Raw genomic sequence first — 18,146 nt, 5'->3', positions numbered from 1 at the left:
GCATGAGTTTGTGTGTTCATGCAACTTCCTACTTCCACAGATGAAGCTTTATAAAACAAATAGCTTTGGTTATATTTTCTTTATTCAATAATAATCTGCATTAAAATAATATGAATAGTTTTACTAAACCAAGAACTGTCACACTTTTTGTTTTTAAGACTCATACTTTCATTAATTCATAATGTGCCTAGAATTTCAGATGATGTATGGAAACACATTGTTTTGAAAAAAGAAAAGGAGTACTTGTGGCACCTTAGAGACAAACAAATTTATTTGAGCATAAGCTTTCGTGAGCTACAGCTCACTTCATCAGATGCATGCCGTGGAAAATACAGGGGGGAGATTTTATATACACAGAGAACATGAAACAATGGGTGTTACCATACACACTGTAACAAGAGTGATCAGGTAAGGTGAGCTATTACCAGCAAGGGGGAACCTTTTGTAGTGATAATCCAGGTGGGCCATTTCTAGCAGTTGACAAGAACGTGTGAGGAATGGTGTGGGGGGGGAATAAACAAAGTAAAACTATTTCCCCTTGTTTATTTCTCCCCCTACTGTTCCTCACATGTTCTTGTCAACTGCTGGAAATGGCCCATCTTGATTATCACTACAAAAGGTTTTTTTTTCTCTCCTGCTGGTAATAGCTCACCTTACCTGCAAAAAGAAGAGGAGTACTTGTGGCACCTTAGAGACTAAGAAATTTATTTGAGCTAAGCTTTCGTGAGCTACAGCTCACTTCATCGGCTCACAAAAGCTTATGCTCAAATAAATTTGTTAGTCTCTAAGGTGCCACAAGTACTCCTTTTCTTTTTGCGGATACAGACTAACAGGGCTGCTACTCTGAAACCTGACATTGTTTTGAAGTGCCTTGATAGAGCTTCTACTAATAATAGCTTAAGATGAGGCTGGAATGCTAATTCTAAGCATTCTTTTGAGAAGGTAAGGCAAGTCAGATATTTTCTTATTTCTTTTCAGTAACACGTAAGCTAGTGTGTCCTACCTTTAGTACCTTTAGAGTCTTCTTTCTTTCTACAATAACATTTTATTAACATATATTAAAATAAAACACATTGCAGAGACATATAAAATGATAGCGATGATATAGCCACCTGCCTTAAAATGCTTATAAACTGGAATTCAAATAATTATATAGTTCTGTATCTATAATGTGTTAACACATCTTATGATAAATTACAAGGAAATAATTTGACAGTGATTACATTAAAGTATTTTTCCCTTATTTGTTTATGAAGTTTTTCATTCTGTGCAAACTTCCCTTTGAAGTCCAAAGGACAGTTCACATAGCTAAGAATATGTGGAATTAGAATATAATACTTCCTGTTACTATTATTACTGTTCTGATGCATAAACTCTCAGCACAGATGGCTTCTTTCTGTAGTTTTGCATTTTTGTTGGTTGTAGGTTTACTTTGATGCACCGACAAATAATGGAGATTTTTTTTGTTTTGGGTTGATTGATTTCAGCTCCAGTAGTGCTTATGCAAGTGGTTTTGGAAGTCAGTGGGACTACTCACATGAATAAGGCTTGCAGAACTGAGGCTTGCATTTGACTGGTTGGAAAGGAGTGTTTGTTTCCATGGTAACATTTTTGTGCATTGGTGCGTTTTTTCCCCCATGTTTGATGGTTGTTGTGGATGTTTTTCTGTTGTGGTGTTTTAATCCGCATCAGACTGGGGCAGAAGTTCTGCGTAGGGTTGTTTTTGTTTGTTTGTTTTGCCATTTTGAAGTGTGTTAAATTTTTTTTTCATTTATAAATGTAGTTCCTTTGTAAAATTTTTTGTTACTGGAGAAGGCTATTGTTACTGCTCATTGTGGGCACTACTGATTGTTGTTTTGGTTTTAAGTATATAATGCACTCAGAAGTCAAACAATGTGTGCATAGTAAATTATTAAACAAATAAAATTAAACCAGATAGTGACTCTTTCATGTATTTCCATGCTTCTGTTTTAAACTGATGTCTCTTTGCAATCAGTATTCCATTAGGTCACACAGTGATATGCTCTTGCCAGTAATACCCAGTACATTTTTGCTTCATTGAAAGCTAATTTTCTTTACCTCTCAAGTTAATGAATCTAAGCTTTAATTTCAATTCTGGTTGGCTAATGGTGAAGGTTTCCTCCCAGTCCTCTTTCACATGGGAAATGTTGTGTTCATGAGTGGACTGGTTGGGTAGGACTGGGGTGAGAATGTGAAAGAAGGAGGCTAGGTTTTTGTGGGAAAGGAAAGTCTTTAATTTAGAAGTCTTTTCAGCAACTAGTTCCATTCATGGTAGCACCTCTTTCACACTTGGTTTGCACATAGGCCTCTATCTCTTTGCTTCCATATTTCCTCCTCCCAGGAGTCCTCAGCAGCATAAGAAAATGATCATGCAGTCTAATTTTTCCTGTGCTCCTGCACAGTAATGGTTTCTCAGTGGTGCCAACATCAGCAGGTGAAACTCATTTGACTTAATCTATTTTGCAGTACTAAAATATTGCTGACTATGGCATCACCAAGAAAACATTCTGCAAGAGTGCAAATGTGACCAGGGTGCATAATAAATCTTTTAGTTTTTTCTTATTGAGGGAGTAGTAAAATGTGAGAAGGTGCAGTGAAACATGGGATTCTCAAAGATTTATTCTTTGCTCTTCTTCAGAGAGGTGGTGAATGCAGTGGTGCAGGCTAAGAAGGAGTTAAATGAGTCCCCCATAAATAAACTTACAATAATTAACTCGAACCTTTTTATGGATAAACTGATGTTCCTGCCTTATCTTGCCATACAATAGATGCTAATTTATAATCAGCACAGAACAAATGCCAAAGCATGCATTTAAACTACACTAATTCTATAAATGAATCTGGTATTAAAACGTCAAAGAAAATGTCCTATCATGCTTCAGTGTTCCTCTCTAGTGTGCATAGATAGGAGATTTGCTATTACTTGTATGTTTCATACCTAGGTTAACCATTCCATTTTAACAGATAACTGTATTTATGTATCTCAAAACTGTAGAACAAATACATTTTATTTCCTCAAGTAGTTGGATCTTGTTACATTGTAATAGTGATTAGAGAAAAGTACATATCCAAAAGTACATTAGGAACCCACATTATACTTCAGAATGTCAGTGATCAGCTGATCAGTTGTTGAAAACTAGATTTATTCTCTTGGGGGTACATAGTGCTCAGTTTCAGTCCACCAAAGTTGTTTATCTATACCTATTAAGTTTACATTTTCTTGCAGTCAACAGATTACTTTAAGGTAAAATCTGAATGGCCTTATGTTTGTTTGAGGCCATCTAAAATTACTGCTTAAAGAATGCAATAGATAATTTATGATGATGCTCCATTATGTCAAGGTAAAAGTGTAGGGCCAGATCCTGCAAAGTCATCTCTTGGTAGGTAACAAATTCCCTCAGCTTTTACTGAAATAAATAGGAATTGAGGATGGTTAGCACCTCACAGAATTAAACTCTTTGCTTCATTTATGAACAGGAATGGTTAAGTACAGTTTGAGTTTTCAGGTTAACCTGACCACAGATGCTGTCCCGTTGGTGACTTAAAAATGAGAAAACTCCCCAGTTTCAATCTGCACAGCTAAATACTTGCAGCTCAAATGATTTCGAAGCCTGAGTTGATGTCATTTTAAGCTCCTTTGGGGTACGTTCGTTTGATCTGTGCACAGAAAATCATTAAAGTCATTGGGACCCAGGCATGTGGAAGAGGGCGGCGGGGGAAACATGCCCCTTTGACTTTATTTAATAATGCCTAGAAGTTATTCAAATATGGGAAAGGCGGAGTCAGTGAAGAGGGTGTGGGGCCTCAGAGGGCCTGGGTGCGGGCGGGGCCTCAGAGGGAAGAGGAGAGGCAGAAGCAGGGCCATGAACGGGGCAGGGCTCATGCATGTGTCACACTTTTGCCTTTTGAAAAGGTGATCACCCTAGTGTGTTACCAGTCCAACTGAAAGCAGAACCTGAGCATTAACGTATAACTCCAGCCAGGCCATCTAGCCTGGATAGGAGGCACCACTAAACTATGGTGATGAAAAGGTTGTTTGTATGGACTGAAGGGACTTTAGGGGCAACAACTGAGTAAGAGCTAAAGTTAACTCTGCAGTGAACACAAACCCTCATGCTGCCTCCTTAAGCAGACTGCACTGGTGAACTTTATTTGTAGCACCAAAAGTCTTCACTGCAAACTGTTCTGGATTGTGAATTTACAGGTGAATCCCTGTCTGGGGATGAGATGGTGAGATAGAAAGAGGCTACTGGCAAGCTACATTTTTTTAAATGCCCTCAATCCTTATACCTTTTGATTATTTGGTTTTGGTGAGAATAAGGTGTGTTGTGGTTTTTTTTTTTCAGCTGCCCTTCAGCTTTAGTTTAGTATGACTTTAGTCTTTCAGTTGTAATGTTGTAACCTGCATCCAAATTCTTAGTGCTTATTTTTGTAGATTATTGGAAATTACAACAGAAAAAGGAATAGACAATTGTGCTGAACCGAACTTATAATGAATAATTTAGATTTTTTTTTTAAATTAAAAATTTGGAACAAGTTAGTTCAGGTTCAGTATTACAACTTGAAAGCAAGCATTCCAAATAAGGTTATCACCAAGGAAGTAAAGTTTGTTAAACTGTATTTCTGTATGTGACATCTGGTTTGAGAAGGATAATAGTCCATATAATCAGCCTTTTTAAATGGTGGATTATCTGTGATTTTTATTGACTCTTCTTTACAAAATCTGTTCTTTTTAATTAATATTCCATGTAAGTTATTACCTACGCCAACATGCAAAGGCACAAATGAGCTTGATGGCAATGGTTGGTCCCGGTCAGTATTTAACTACTACCAATTTACACTGCTGTAAAACAGGCTTATTCTCACCCACATACTATGCAATGTGACCAATGATATTGGAATATTCTGAGCAGCCACTTTAGAAATCTGTAAGAAGATAGATATCCATTTGAGATTACGACTGCTTCATAGCTTCCTGGGCTTCAGCACCACACCTATAAAAGAGTCATAAAAATGTATTCTATTATATCTGTTGTGTTCAAGTCGTGCAATATTTTTTGTGGTTGGAAGGATCAAAATAGAAGTGTCAGTTACCCTAAAGAAAACGTTTAGGATCTCATTGTTTCCTTTTCCTCTTCTTTGGATCTCATTAAATATATAAATTTGACATTAGTTTATTAATAATTTTTAACTACAGTACTGAATATCGGCCATCTTGCTTGCGGTTTTTAATTGTTTTCTTTAAACTTCTGACAAACACTGGTGTTGGCTTTTTTTAGCGTTGATCATACTAGGAAATCTATTGTCATATCTTTCATTGCTAATAATCTTTTAGTGATGTAAACGTTAATTTGGCTTATTTATATGGATGACATTCCCACAGGATCTGATCCAATTCTTTTCCTCTTCTATTTCTAACACGTTTGGTATTTCTACCATCACATACAGTATTAATATACAGGTATGCTGCAGCAATCCTGCATTCTTCCTGGCGTGGAACTTAATGAATAGCAGCCATAGCTAGAGCTGGTAATAACTTCAGATTTCATTTCACAAGAAATTACAGTATTTCCAAATTTGTTTTAATTCTGAATTGGAGCGAAAACAGAATTTTGAAATTTTTCACAAAATAGAAATTCCGAAAAAAATTTCACTTTGGAAAAATATCAGTTTTGTTTCAAAATAGAACCTTCATTTGAAATACACTTTATTTGAGGGAGTTTTAAACAACAATTATGAATCTGATTTCAATGGGAGTTAAGATGCCTAAATACCTTTAAAAATCTGGCCCCTTATTTTCTAGACCAAAGTGTCTCCTGTTTTATCTTGCAGTATAACAGCTTGACACTTTGAACAAGTGTTTGTCAGCCTGGAATCATTTTTCTAGGATATTGAAAACAGCTGTTCCTATAATTAGTGACTGAGTGCTTATCTTCTTTTGTTGTTCAAAGTGTTTAACTGATTAATTACAACACTTACAGGAGACATTTCAGTCCAGAAAACATAAAAATAAAATAACATAAAATAAATCTTTTATTTCTAAAATATTTTTCCCCACGGGAAATTTCTTCTTCATGATTTCTTGAATAATTTCATTTTTACGAAAACAACGTTTTCCAGCGGAAAGCTGTTTTCATTGATTAAAATTTTCTAGAAAGCTCTTACCATAGTTTGAGGTCTTCACATTTCAAGGAGTGTCTTGTATTACTACATACTTGGGAATTTTCTGATACTTTGCTGTCTCTACTTGATAGGAAGCACTGATGTTATAAAAATGGGAACAGCATGCTCTCTACCACATACCCCCATCAGCTTTTACCAAACCCCCCCCCATACTTAAGCTAATAGTTCTCTGAGTCGGGGACTAGCTAGTTCTGTGTGAATGAAAAGTTCCACCTTTTTAACATTGCTGGTCTTACTAACTAGATCAGTTGGCCTCTTTACTCACCAGCTCTGCTATGTGTCAGTGTAATAATGCTTCTTAATTTTAAAATTAGACTTAAGTGAATATATCGTGTTGTCATCTTCACTCCATCTAGAGAAGAGGTTCCCAAACTTTTTTGTTGTGGTGCCCACCACAGAAATTCACGTCCCATGTGTGACCTGAAAATCAAAAAAGAATCTTACAAAAAGTGGAAACATGGTCAAATTGATAAGGAGAGGTACAAAAGAACTTCACAAGTACAAAGCCAGAAAGGCTAATGCACAAAATGAGTAACAACTGGCAAGGGACATAAAAGGCAATAAGAAGAGATTCTTTAAGTACATAAGGAGCAATAGAAAGATGTAGGAAAGTGGGAAAGGAGACCTAATAACTGATTAACCTAATTGCCTTCTGTGATGAGATAACTGGCTCTGTGGATGAGGGAAAAGCAGTGGACGTATTATTCCTTGACTTTAGCAAAGCTTTTGATATGGTCTCCCACAGTATTCTTGCCAGCAAGTTAAAGAAGTGTGGGCTGGATGAATGGACTATAAGGTGGATAGAAAGCTGGCTAGATCGTCAGGCTCAATGGATATTGATCAATGGCTCCATGTCTAGTTGGCAGCCGGTATCAAGCAGAGTGCCCCAAGGGTTGGTCCTGGGGCTGGTTTTGTTCAATATGTTCATTAATGATCTGGAGGATGGCGTGGATTGCACCCTCAGCAAGTTTGCAGATGACACTAAACTGGGAGGAGTGGTAGATACACTGGAGGGGAGGGATAGGATACAGAGGGCACTAGACAAATTAGAGGATTGGGCCAAAAGAAATCTGAGGAGGTTCAACGAGGACTAGTGCAGAGTCCTGCACCTAGGATGGAAGAATCCCATGCACCGCTACAGACTAGGGGCCGAATGGCTAGGAAGCAGTTCTGCAGAAAAAGACCTAGGGGTTACAGTGGACGAGAAGCTGGATATGAGTCAACAGTGTGCCCTTGTTGCCAAGAAGGTTAATGGCATTTTGGGCTGTATAAGTAGGAGCATTGCCAGCAGATCGAGGGATGTGATCATTCCCAGCTATTTGGCATTGGTGAGGCCTCATCTGGAGTACTGTGTCCAATTTTGGGCCCCATGCTACAAGAAGGATGTGGAAAAATTGGAAAGAGTCCAGCGGAGGGCCACAAAAATGATTTGGGGACTGGAGCACATGACTTATGAGGAGAGGCTGAGGGAACTGGTATTATTTAGTCTGCAGAAGAGAAGAATGAGGGGGGATTTGATAGCTGCTTTCAACTACCTGAAAGGGGATTCCAAAGAGGATGGGTTTACACTATTCTTAGTGGTAGCAGATGACAGAACAAGGAGTAATGGTCTCAAGTTGCAGTGGGGGAGGTTTAGGTTGGATATTAGGAAAAACTTTTTCACTAGGAGGGTGGTTCACTAGGAGGGAATGTGTTACCTAGGGAGGTGGTGGATTCTCCTTCCTTAGAGGTTTTTAAGGTCAGGCTTGACAAAGCCCTGGCTGGGATGATTTAGTTGGGGGTTGGTGCTGCTTTGAGCAGGGGGTTGGACTAGATGACTTCCTGAGGTCATTTCCAACCCTGATATTCTATGATTATACGATTACATCAAGAAGGCTGAGGTGTTAAATGTCTATTTTGCTTCAGCCTTCACTAAAAAAGTTAATGAAGGCCAGATACTCAATATTAACTACTAGGGGGAAAGAATGCAAGCCAAAATAGGGAAAAAACAGGTTAAAGAATATTTAGATGAGGTAGAGGTATTCAAGTCAGCAGGGCCTGATGAAATTCATCCTAAGGTACTTAAGGAACTAGCTGAATCAATCTCAGAGCCATTAACAATTATCTTTCAGAACCCCTGGAGGATATGAGAGGTACCAGGAGACTGGAGAAGAACAAACATAATACCTAACTTTAGAAAGAGGACTTAGTGAATTATAGATCAGTCAGCCTAATTGGAATACCTGGAAAAGATACTGGAGCAAATTATTAAACAATCAGTTTGTAAGCACCTGGAGGATAATTGTGTTATGAGGAATAGTCAACATTGATTTGTTAAGAACAAGTCATGCCAACCAACCTAATTTTCTTCTTTGGTAGGATTACTGACCTAGGGAAGTGTGATCTAGATAAAATTACTATAAAGTGGGTGCACAGCTAGGTGAAAGACCATACTCAGAATAGTTATCAATGGTTTGCTGTCAGATTGGGAGGGTGTATCTAGTGGGGTCAGTCCTCGGTCTGGTACTAGTCAATATTTTCATTAATGACATGAAATGGATAATGGAATAGAGTATGCTTATAAAAAGTATAGATGACACCAAGCTGGGAGGGGTTGCAAGCACTTTGGAGGACAGGTTGTCTGAATTCAACAAGATGAAATTAAATAAAGGCAACCACAAAGTACTTCATTTAGGAAGGAAAAATCAAATGCAAAAGTACAAAATGGGGAATAACTGGCTAAGTAGTAGTACTGCTGAAAAGGATCTGAATATGAGTCCTGAAAGTGATGCAGCCGCAAAAAGGGCTAATATGATCCTGGGGTGTATTAACAGAAGTATCCTATGTAAGAAACAGGAGGTAATAGTCATACTCTTCTCCACACTAGTGAGGCCCCAGCTGTATCCAGTTCTGGGCACCACAGTTTAGGAGAGATGAGGACAAATTGGAAAGAGTCCACAGGAGAGCAACAAAAACGGTAAAAGTTTTAAAAAACCTGGCCTATGAGGAAAGATTAAAAACCTGGGCATGCTTCTTCTTTTCTTAAGACTACTGAGAGGGGACCTGATAACAGTCTTCCAATATGTTAAAGTTTGTTATAAAGAAGAAGGTGATCAATTGTTCTCCATGTCCACTGAAGGTAGGACAAGAAGTAATGGGTTTAATCTACAGAAGGGGTCGGCAACCTTTCAGAAGTGGTGTGCCGTGTCTTCATTTATTCACTTTAATTTAAGGTTTCGCGTGCCAGTAATACATTTTAATGTTTTTTAGAAGGTCTCTCTCTATAAGTCTTTATATTATATAACTAAACAATTGTCATATGTAAAGTAAACAAGGTTTTCAAAATGTTTAAGAAGCGTCATTTAAAATTAAATTAAAATGCTGATCTTATGCCGCCAGCCCGCTGCCAGCCTGGGGTTCTCTTCACCTAGGCCAGCAGCAGGCTGAGTGGGGCCTGTGGTGTAAAATCAGCATTTTAATTTAATTTAATTTAATCCCAGCAGCAGGCTGAGCGGGGCCTACAGCCGGGATCCTGGCTGGCAAGGGGCTGGCAGCCAGAACCCCAGACTGGCAGCGGGCTGAGCGGGGCCAGCAGCCGGGACCCCAGGCCAGCAGTGGGCTGAGCTCAGCCCACTGCCACTCAGCCCACTGCCAGTCTGGGGTTCAGTCCACCAGCTCCTGCCAGCCAGGGTTCCGGCTGCTGGCCCCGCTCAGCCTGCTGCCGGTCTGAGATCCCAGCCCTGCCCACATAGAGTGGGTACCTACCTTCTCCCAGGTTCTAGCCCATTCTCTTCCTCTCTCTCTCTCTGCACTGAGCATAGGGCTGGGGGTGAAGGAGCAGGCTGGGGGTTGGGGTTTAGGGTCTGGCCAGGAGCTAGAATGAGAGAGGGGGCTCAGGGTTGGGGTTTGGGTGTGGAGTGCTTACCTGGGCAGCTCCCATTTGGTGCAAGGGGTGCAGGTGGGAAGGTGGGGCAGGAGTGCAGGAGCTCCCGTTTGGTGCTCAGGGTGGGGGTGGGAATGTGGAGGGTGCAAGAGTCAGGACATGGGGTGTGAGGGGGCTGGGTATGTGTGTGGGGATACTGGAGTCAGGGCTGGGGTTGTGGGGGGGTTCAGGGATCAGGGCAGAGGGCTGGGTGTGTGTGAGGGGGGTGTAGGGATCAGGGCAGGGGGCTGGGGTGTGTGTTGAGGGAGGTGTAAGGGTCAGGGCAGAGGGCTGGGGGTGTGGGCTGGGGTCATGGGGGTGCTCCATGGGGTGATTCCACCCCCCTTCCCCAAGGCCCCATCCCCACCTCTTCTCCGCCTCCTCCCCGGAGCAGTGAGCACACAGTTCCGCTTCTCCCCTCCCTCGCAGGGGCCATCAGCTAATCGGCAGCAGGGAGGGAGAGGAGGAGGGCTAGGAACCCAGCACACTGGGGGAAGAGGCGGGGGAGGGGGGAGCTTTCCTGCCCTGCCGCAGCAGCCGGCAGGACCAAGCTTCTTCACCCTGCCCCGGTGGGGGGGGTGAAGAAGAGTGGGCCGGGGCTGGCAGGATTTTTAATGGCATGCTGCTGCCTGCCGGGGTCTCAGCGTGGGTTCGGCAGCGGGCTGAGCGGGACAGATGGCTGGGACTCGGCAGGGAGCAGCGTGCCATTAAAAATCGGCTCATGTGCTGTCTTTGGCATGCGTGCCATAGGTTGCCGACCCCTGATCTACAGCAAGGGAGATTTAGGGTGCATATATTAGGAAAAAATTTCTAACTAGAACAGGCTTCCAAGTGAGGTCATAGAGTCACCATCATTGGAAGCTTTTTAAAAGAAGTTGGACAAACAGCTTTTGAGGATGGTCTAGGTTTACTTGGTCCTGCCACAGCACAGGGGGTTGGACTTGATGACTTCTTGAGGTCCATTCCAGCCCTGTGTGTGTGTGTGTGTGTGTGTGTAGATTTCCACATGACCAAGATGTGCACCCCATTCAAATCCCAGCTGCCTAGATTAGCAAGTTGAGTGCCTGCATGGTGGAACTGTCCCCTCCTTGTATGCATGTGCATGTGCTGGACAAGTGGCCAACACAGTGCCATCATTTTGATTCCCAGCACAGCTATAGGGGTAGGGGAGTGAGGGAGAGTGCGGGTTTGCACGGTTCCTATGAGAACTGGGCAGCAGGAGGATTGTGGTAGTGCAGAGCCCGGGAGACATGGACCCTGATCCAACCTCCTTCCACCTACCCTGCCCAGGGGACAACCAGTATTTTGCATTATATTTGTTGTTTGTCTATGAATATTGACAGGTAAATTAATATGTTTATTTGGATAATGGTGTGTTAATGAAAACAAAGGAAAAATCAGTTTAATTGCAGCCTTACTAATGTCTTCATTCAGCAAAATAGTTAAGCATGTGAGTAGTCTGACTTCAACACGCAAAATTAAGCATAAGCATAAGCCTTTGGAGGTTCGAGCCTAAGTTAGCAATTTTCCTTTCGTGATTTTTTTCTGAAAACTAGGTTTATTTCAGCCATATCCAGATATAAGCTTGCTTAGATTTTGCAAGGGAAAACATTTAATTACTGGTCTAACCGAATGAAGTCATTGGTAAAACTCCTACCCTTCTTTGATAATTTCATTTTCATTTGATCAGTCTACCATTTTTCCCCCCAAAGAATTCATTACCTAAGCAAACTAATTTTTGGTCTCATTTGACCTGTAGAAGTAGCAGTTTTTGCCAAATGATATGTGGTTTTAAGAACAAAACTAGAAAAAGAGCTAAGAATAATCAATGTTCTAATCAATTGAACTGAATGTCTAATGACAGGTTTCAGAGTAGCAGCCGTGTTAGGCTGTGTTTGCAAAAAGAAAAGGAGTACTTGTGGCACCTTAGAGACTAACAAATTTATTTGAGCATAAGCTTTCGTGAGCTACAGCTCACTTCATCGGATGAATTCAGTGGAAATCCGATGAAGTGAGCTGTAGCTCACGAAAGCTTATGCTCAAATAAATGTTAGTCTCTGAATGTCTAATGTTAACTCACATCCATATACCTTTTCCCAGATTTCTTCATCCGCATGTTCTAAATATCACAATCCTTTCCATAGTATCATTTTTGTTGGCATGAGCACAGGGATTGTAATATATGGCAGATTGACAAGGAGAGGAAGATAATGTCCTTGTTCATATAATTTATAGTTGAGGGAGAAACATAACTAGGAGAGTTCTTAAGGCAAATGCAGTTTCAAAGTGAATGTACTTTATTTCCTGGTTTAGAAATATACTGTTTATTTTCATTCTTAAATTGTTTGTTTCTTTCAATAAATGTAAAATCTGACAGATATTATTTAATCTGGTGGAAAGATTAAGAAATCCAGTTCTGTGGAGTGAAATGCTGAATATTTGGTCTGGAATTTTTTAAAGTGCTTGTTTCAGTAATCTTGTTTGTCATGGTTAAGTCAAGTCATTGAGGAAAAACTTGACAACTTGATTATAAGAGTGCTTTAGGAGGAAAAGGTGTAACCATCTGTGCATCCCTGTTGAGTAAGTAATAGCTTTCATGAACAGAATGACTGACTTCAAGATTTGCAGTGTGAATTACAGTAAATTTTTAGAAGTGATCACTTTTATACATTTTCCATATTACACATACAAGTGTACCTACTGTGTGAAGTAATTTAACATCATTTTTAAAACAACAAAGGTGAAGGTGTGACATGCAGGAACATAACAAACTTATTTTTTTTAAAAAAAGTAGTGTTATTCATTTATAATCCAATCCTGACCCAAACTGTCACTGAAATTGGTGGGAGGCTTATGGGTGCATAAGGAATCCACAGTTAAATATATAGTAGATATATGCTTTAGAATGTATTTAGTAGGTAAACATTGTGTAAGTATGTAGCGTCAAGCGTGAACCAACCATTGTCCTGCTGTGTCTGCTTTCTCTTTTTTACCTGGTGAATCCAGTGAGAACAGAATTTCAAATTCATTACTAGAATTGGTTGGGAAATGCTTTTTTCCCTCACAGAAAATTTAAAGTTTTCCTCAAAAATTTAAAGCAAAAATATTTTGGCTGTAAATCAAAATATTTTAATTCTGAAATGCCACCATAGTGCCTCATAGGAATTGTAATTGCAGTGTTTCATGCCCCCATACTGCTATATAGGCCACGCTCCCTGATCAGGTTGTTTGCCATGATGCACCACAGTCTTCCCTGAAGGAAGATAGTGCACCCTGGCATTCACATTCCATAGTGCATCATGGAGGTAAAGTCTGGCTGGGCAGCCCAGCCACACAGGAGAATGGGACAGCAGCATTTGAGAATAAAAGTATTTTCAGTGTCAATGAAAATATTTTTGTTTTCAGTTTTCATGCAGTTTTTTGACAAACAATTGAAATATTCTGGTGAAAGCAGAGAACTTTTTGCAAAAAGTTTGTTTAGTTAGAACTCCAAATTTTCATCAAGAAACAGTTTTAACAGAATTTTTCGACCAGCCCTATTCATTATTGAAGCAGATTATGTATCCAACTATAATGCTTGAAAATATTAAGTTATAAATGCATCTTTGGTTGTGTAGTGTACTCAGGATTTATTAAAATGACCATCCTTGTATGTTTTCTCTGCTGTTATAGGGGGATATATTATATGGATGACTACAACTTGAGAAAAATGTAATGTTTCTTATTCATTTGTGTATAAATAGCATAATGAGCAGGATTAGTAAATTTAACAGATTAGCAGAGACGAGACTGGAGGAGCAATATCATTTCCAGTGTTGTGATTAATATCTGAGTGCTGTGATTTAAAAGGCAGTGTAGTTTAGATGTTAAAGCAAAGCACTAGGAACCAGTAGAGTCCTGGTCTCTAATCTAATCTGAGCCACTGACATTAATTATGTGACCTTGGATAAATCACTTGACCTCCTTGTGGCTCATTCAGTGAAGCTGTAAATTCAGACAAAGTTGAACTACACTGAGAAAATGTATTTATAAGATATTACCATGAATTAAAAATCCCTGAGTACTCTTTTATTTCACAGTGAAGAACAAATAAATACACATTTTTGAGCTTGAGAACATTAGAAGATAAATTTTCACTGTTAATATCAAATTATCCTGCTACTGTAGAATACCATTTTAGCAGATATGTGCAGTTTTGAAATACTGTAGTATAATTATTTGAAACTCAATATAAAACTCTTTGTGGATACTTTTTAATTTATCCTTGTTACATTAAAGGTGAGCGCATAAGAATGTCAATTGATTGCGCTTGCCAAGGGAAGCGATGAGATATTCGGGGGCAAGATTGTGCCTGGACATAGGTATACAATAGTGGCAGATGGAGTCAGAAGCCTTCCTTATTCTTGAGCAACTGCTTCTTTGAGCACAAGAAATGAATTGAACTAGCACTGCCAGTTGCACAAGCTTCCCTAAAGGGGATGAGGAATCTCCAGACCAGCAAGCAGAACTGACTCCAAGTATTCTTGAAACACAATAAGAAAAGGAGTACTTGTGGCACCTTAGAGACTAACCAATTTATTTGAGCATGAGCTCATGCTCAGATAAATTGGTTAGTCTCTAAGGTGCCACAAGTACTCCTTTTCTTTTTGCGAATACAGACTAACACAGCTGTTACTCTGAAACTTGAAACACAATGACACTTGCAGCTCCCCTGCGGGAATGCCGCAAGATTGCCATCTACTGAGGGTTGTGCATAAAACCCCAATTCAACCCCAAACCACCATGTGCCACGTTCTTGAAGTCTGAAAGATACTAGCCCATATGTGAAGTTTCAGAACCCTTTGCCTACGCCTCCAACATTTTCTCCCCTATTCTGGCATGCAAAATACTACAGAAAAATTCTCTGTGCTTTTTTGAAATAACATACTTTAAAAGTATATATGCTATTAGGCTGTTTAATGAAATGTAATATGAACAGAAATATTAACTAACTGTAAACTTATGGAGTAATGTGGTAAGTCAGGGTAGAAATAACTGCTTAGTGCATCACCAAAACATTACTGAACACTTGTATTGCTAAATTAAAGATGATTTGTTATTGTTGTTTTATTTATTTTATTATTATTTATTTTAGTCATCTACTATCAGTAAACACAACTGCCCTTTTGGAAGTTTCTCACTTGAGCATTGATAGGTTTATGGGTATTTTTAACTGAGCAACAAAAATATTTCATATACTAGTTAAGGCAACTGTGGTTGTATGCAATGAGGCAGTGCCAGAAAGAGTTTTGGGTCTCTAATTGTTAGATATTTCGAGCAGTACACCTTATTATAAATTATTAATTGAACTCTACATTATGGCCAGTGTTTTTTGAAATATTAATCATTTCATTTTGTTTTTCCCCAGCTCCTCACTTAGAAGTGTATCAACTGGATCCTCAAGACCTTCCAAAGTATGTTTGGTGTGTGGGGATGAGGCATCTGGATGTCATTATGGGGTGGTTACCTGTGGCAGCTGCAAAGTTTTCTTCAAAAGAGCAGTGGAAGGTAAATGTTCATGTGGGTGCTTCTTTTATTCACTTTCTGATGTTATATTTTCATGATTAATTCTGCAATGTTAGTCTTAAAAAATATTTGTTGAATTAACTCAGCAGTTATGAAAAATACTGCTTTAAAAAACTTCCAGGCATTTTCCAGATAATGTACACCTTAAACACTTCGCTTTATATCCACCAAACCAGCTTCCCACTCCTCCATCCCGCAGTTATTTTTTTGGTTAGACATACAGAAAATAATTTTATTTGGCCACAAATATACCCAAATCTTTCATGAGCTGTAAGAGAATTTTAGATAAAACCTGGGAAGCGTCTCACTGTGCTTCAGAATTCCGTTACTACCATAACATGTAGCTTCTATGCTACAGTAAGACTTACGCAGGCCAGCTATATAACCATAGACTCATTTAATATATTCCCCCTCCCCTGCAAAAAAAGAGAGGTGGCTTGAAGGCCACTGAATCTTGGTGAAAAAGCCTGGATTGGAGGCTCTCAAATTACTTAGAGGTAAATGATGATGGTCTGCACTTGCATTAAGATTTTCTCTCCAAGACTACATTTTAATTGGTGTTTTTAAATATGGCATTTCCATTACCAAGTGGGTGTTGGGCTGTTGCCTTTCCTTTTATTATGCTAGCTAACATACAAATGCTCTTGCCAGGGCACCTCTGACAGAATTCATGGGGATAACCTTGAGTGCTGCAGGAGCTTGGTGTTGTCTTGTATTAATTGGTTTGAGCTCTGAATAAAATAAAAAAGGTTATTTACAAACTCTCTGTAAATGTAAAATATTTTCAAGTGGCAGATGTTATGGTTTTCACTAACATAAGTGATTAAGGACCATGGTTTGTGTAGGGCTTTTTGTTGACTATTTAGCAAATAAGAAGCTTGTGAATAAATAGACTGCTCCTCCAGTGACTATGACAAGTGGCGTATCTTGGGAGGAAATGTATTCTCTACAGTGCCCAGCTAGTTCTGGGGAAAGAGTAGAGTCTGACCGAAGAGGTGTGCTATTAATCATATGATTACGTTTTTTTGTGTGGGCCTTAGATCAGTTTGTTGATAACAGAATAGCAAAATGGATTTGAACCTGTGTTAGGAAGACCTACAGGGCTGAGAAAGTTTTTCACTGAAGTCAAGTCTTCATGTAATACCCATCTTTTGTAGTCAAAAGGTATCCTCCTCACTGAAGCAAACTTGCTGGATTATGAAGGCATGGAATTAATTCATCACTTTACAAAGCATTCAGAACTAGCTTTGAAATTTTCTCTAATTGTTCTGTAGTACCAGTTCTGATACTCTAGTTTCTTAGCCTCTGGCCTCAGTTTTTAGCTGCTCGTTTTCCTACTGTCTAAATTGGAGGATTCAAATTTACGGTACCGGATAATTTTTTTTAACATAAAACCTTAGTAGATGGGCACTCCAGAGGCTAGTTTGGTCTGGGTTTCTAGTACTAATATTTAGGTGGCAAGGTTTTCCCCATAGCTCTAATGTATGAAGCACCACCACACTTTTAGTTTCCTCCCACATATTCCCTTTCCAGCAAGTGTCTACCAGCTTTTAATTTAGTGTAAAAAATTTCACTAAAATCAATGTTTCAAGCTATTGTATAGCTTTAAGTTTCTAACATCTTGGTGTGCTTATTTGATGGCTTTCCTTATCCCTTCATACAATTCTAAGGAAAGGTGTGGAGGAGTCATTTTAGGAGGTACCAGGGGTCTGAGATTTGGTTTTCAAGTCACAGAAACCAAACTTCTGGTGGGAAAAAATACCCCTTAATCAGCAATAAATGTAATATTAAAATGCAAGTATAAGTAATTACTGAATCATTAGCATTCAGAGTTAACTAGGTAGACTGAAATCTTTTTGTCCTATAGGAGTGTCAGAAAGGAAGCTTGGAAAAGTGTACCAAAAATGTATATTAATTTAGTATCGCTTGAAGAGCGACTCCATTTTTTAAAAAAACTCATTTAAAATGCACTTCATGTGGCAAATTTTAGACAGATGTACAACAAAAATAAGTGCCTATTTACATACATTAGTTGAGAGTTTTTTAATTTTATTGAAATATTTTTATTCACTTCTCTGGCTTATTATATCTTTGTGAAGATGTATGCAAGAATTTGCAGTAAAACTCTATATAATATATGTAGAATATAGAAAGTCAGAAGTTTGATATTAAATATATTAATTATGGAAGTGCCACTCATGGTTTCTTAGTTAAAGTTGAGTTTTGCACTTAAAGCAGGGATTCAGGCACTTCATTATGTATGAAGAACACAGCAATCCTCTCAAAATTATATTACTTAGTCTTTGAGTGAATTTTCTGAGAATTTACAAATAAATTGACTAATTACTTTGAGTTAAAATTAATATTCAAAAACGATCCTTTAAGATATTTAGAATTCAGTGTTTCCTTCTTTCTCTTAAATGACCTAAACAGAATAAGGCAGATGTTTTTAACTCTGCTTATTGTTAGCACTCAC

General features: G+C 39.0%; 1 protein-coding gene across 6 annotated transcripts in view; it reads left to right on the top strand.

The window, feature by feature from the left end:
- NR3C2 (nuclear receptor subfamily 3 group C member 2) overlaps positions 1-18,146 on the top strand; it is a 276,432-nt gene that overhangs the window by 143,617 nt on the left and 114,669 nt on the right. For 5 of the 6 annotated variants that reach the window (XM_048846913.2, XM_048846911.2, XM_048846908.2 and 2 more), the window contains one exon: positions 15,513-15,664. In XM_048846913.2, the coding sequence (XP_048702870.2) occupies positions 15,513-15,664 (152 nt within the window). The remainder of the gene's footprint in view (positions 1-15,512; positions 15,665-18,146) is intronic. The other variant, XM_075127726.1, reaches the window with a different exon arrangement.

Source organism: Caretta caretta, chromosome 4, assembly GCF_965140235.1.
Source record: "Caretta caretta isolate rCarCar2 chromosome 4, rCarCar1.hap1, whole genome shotgun sequence".
NCBI lineage: Eukaryota > Metazoa > Chordata > Testudines > Cheloniidae > Caretta > Caretta caretta.
This window is presented reverse-complemented; position numbering and strand designations above follow the sequence as displayed.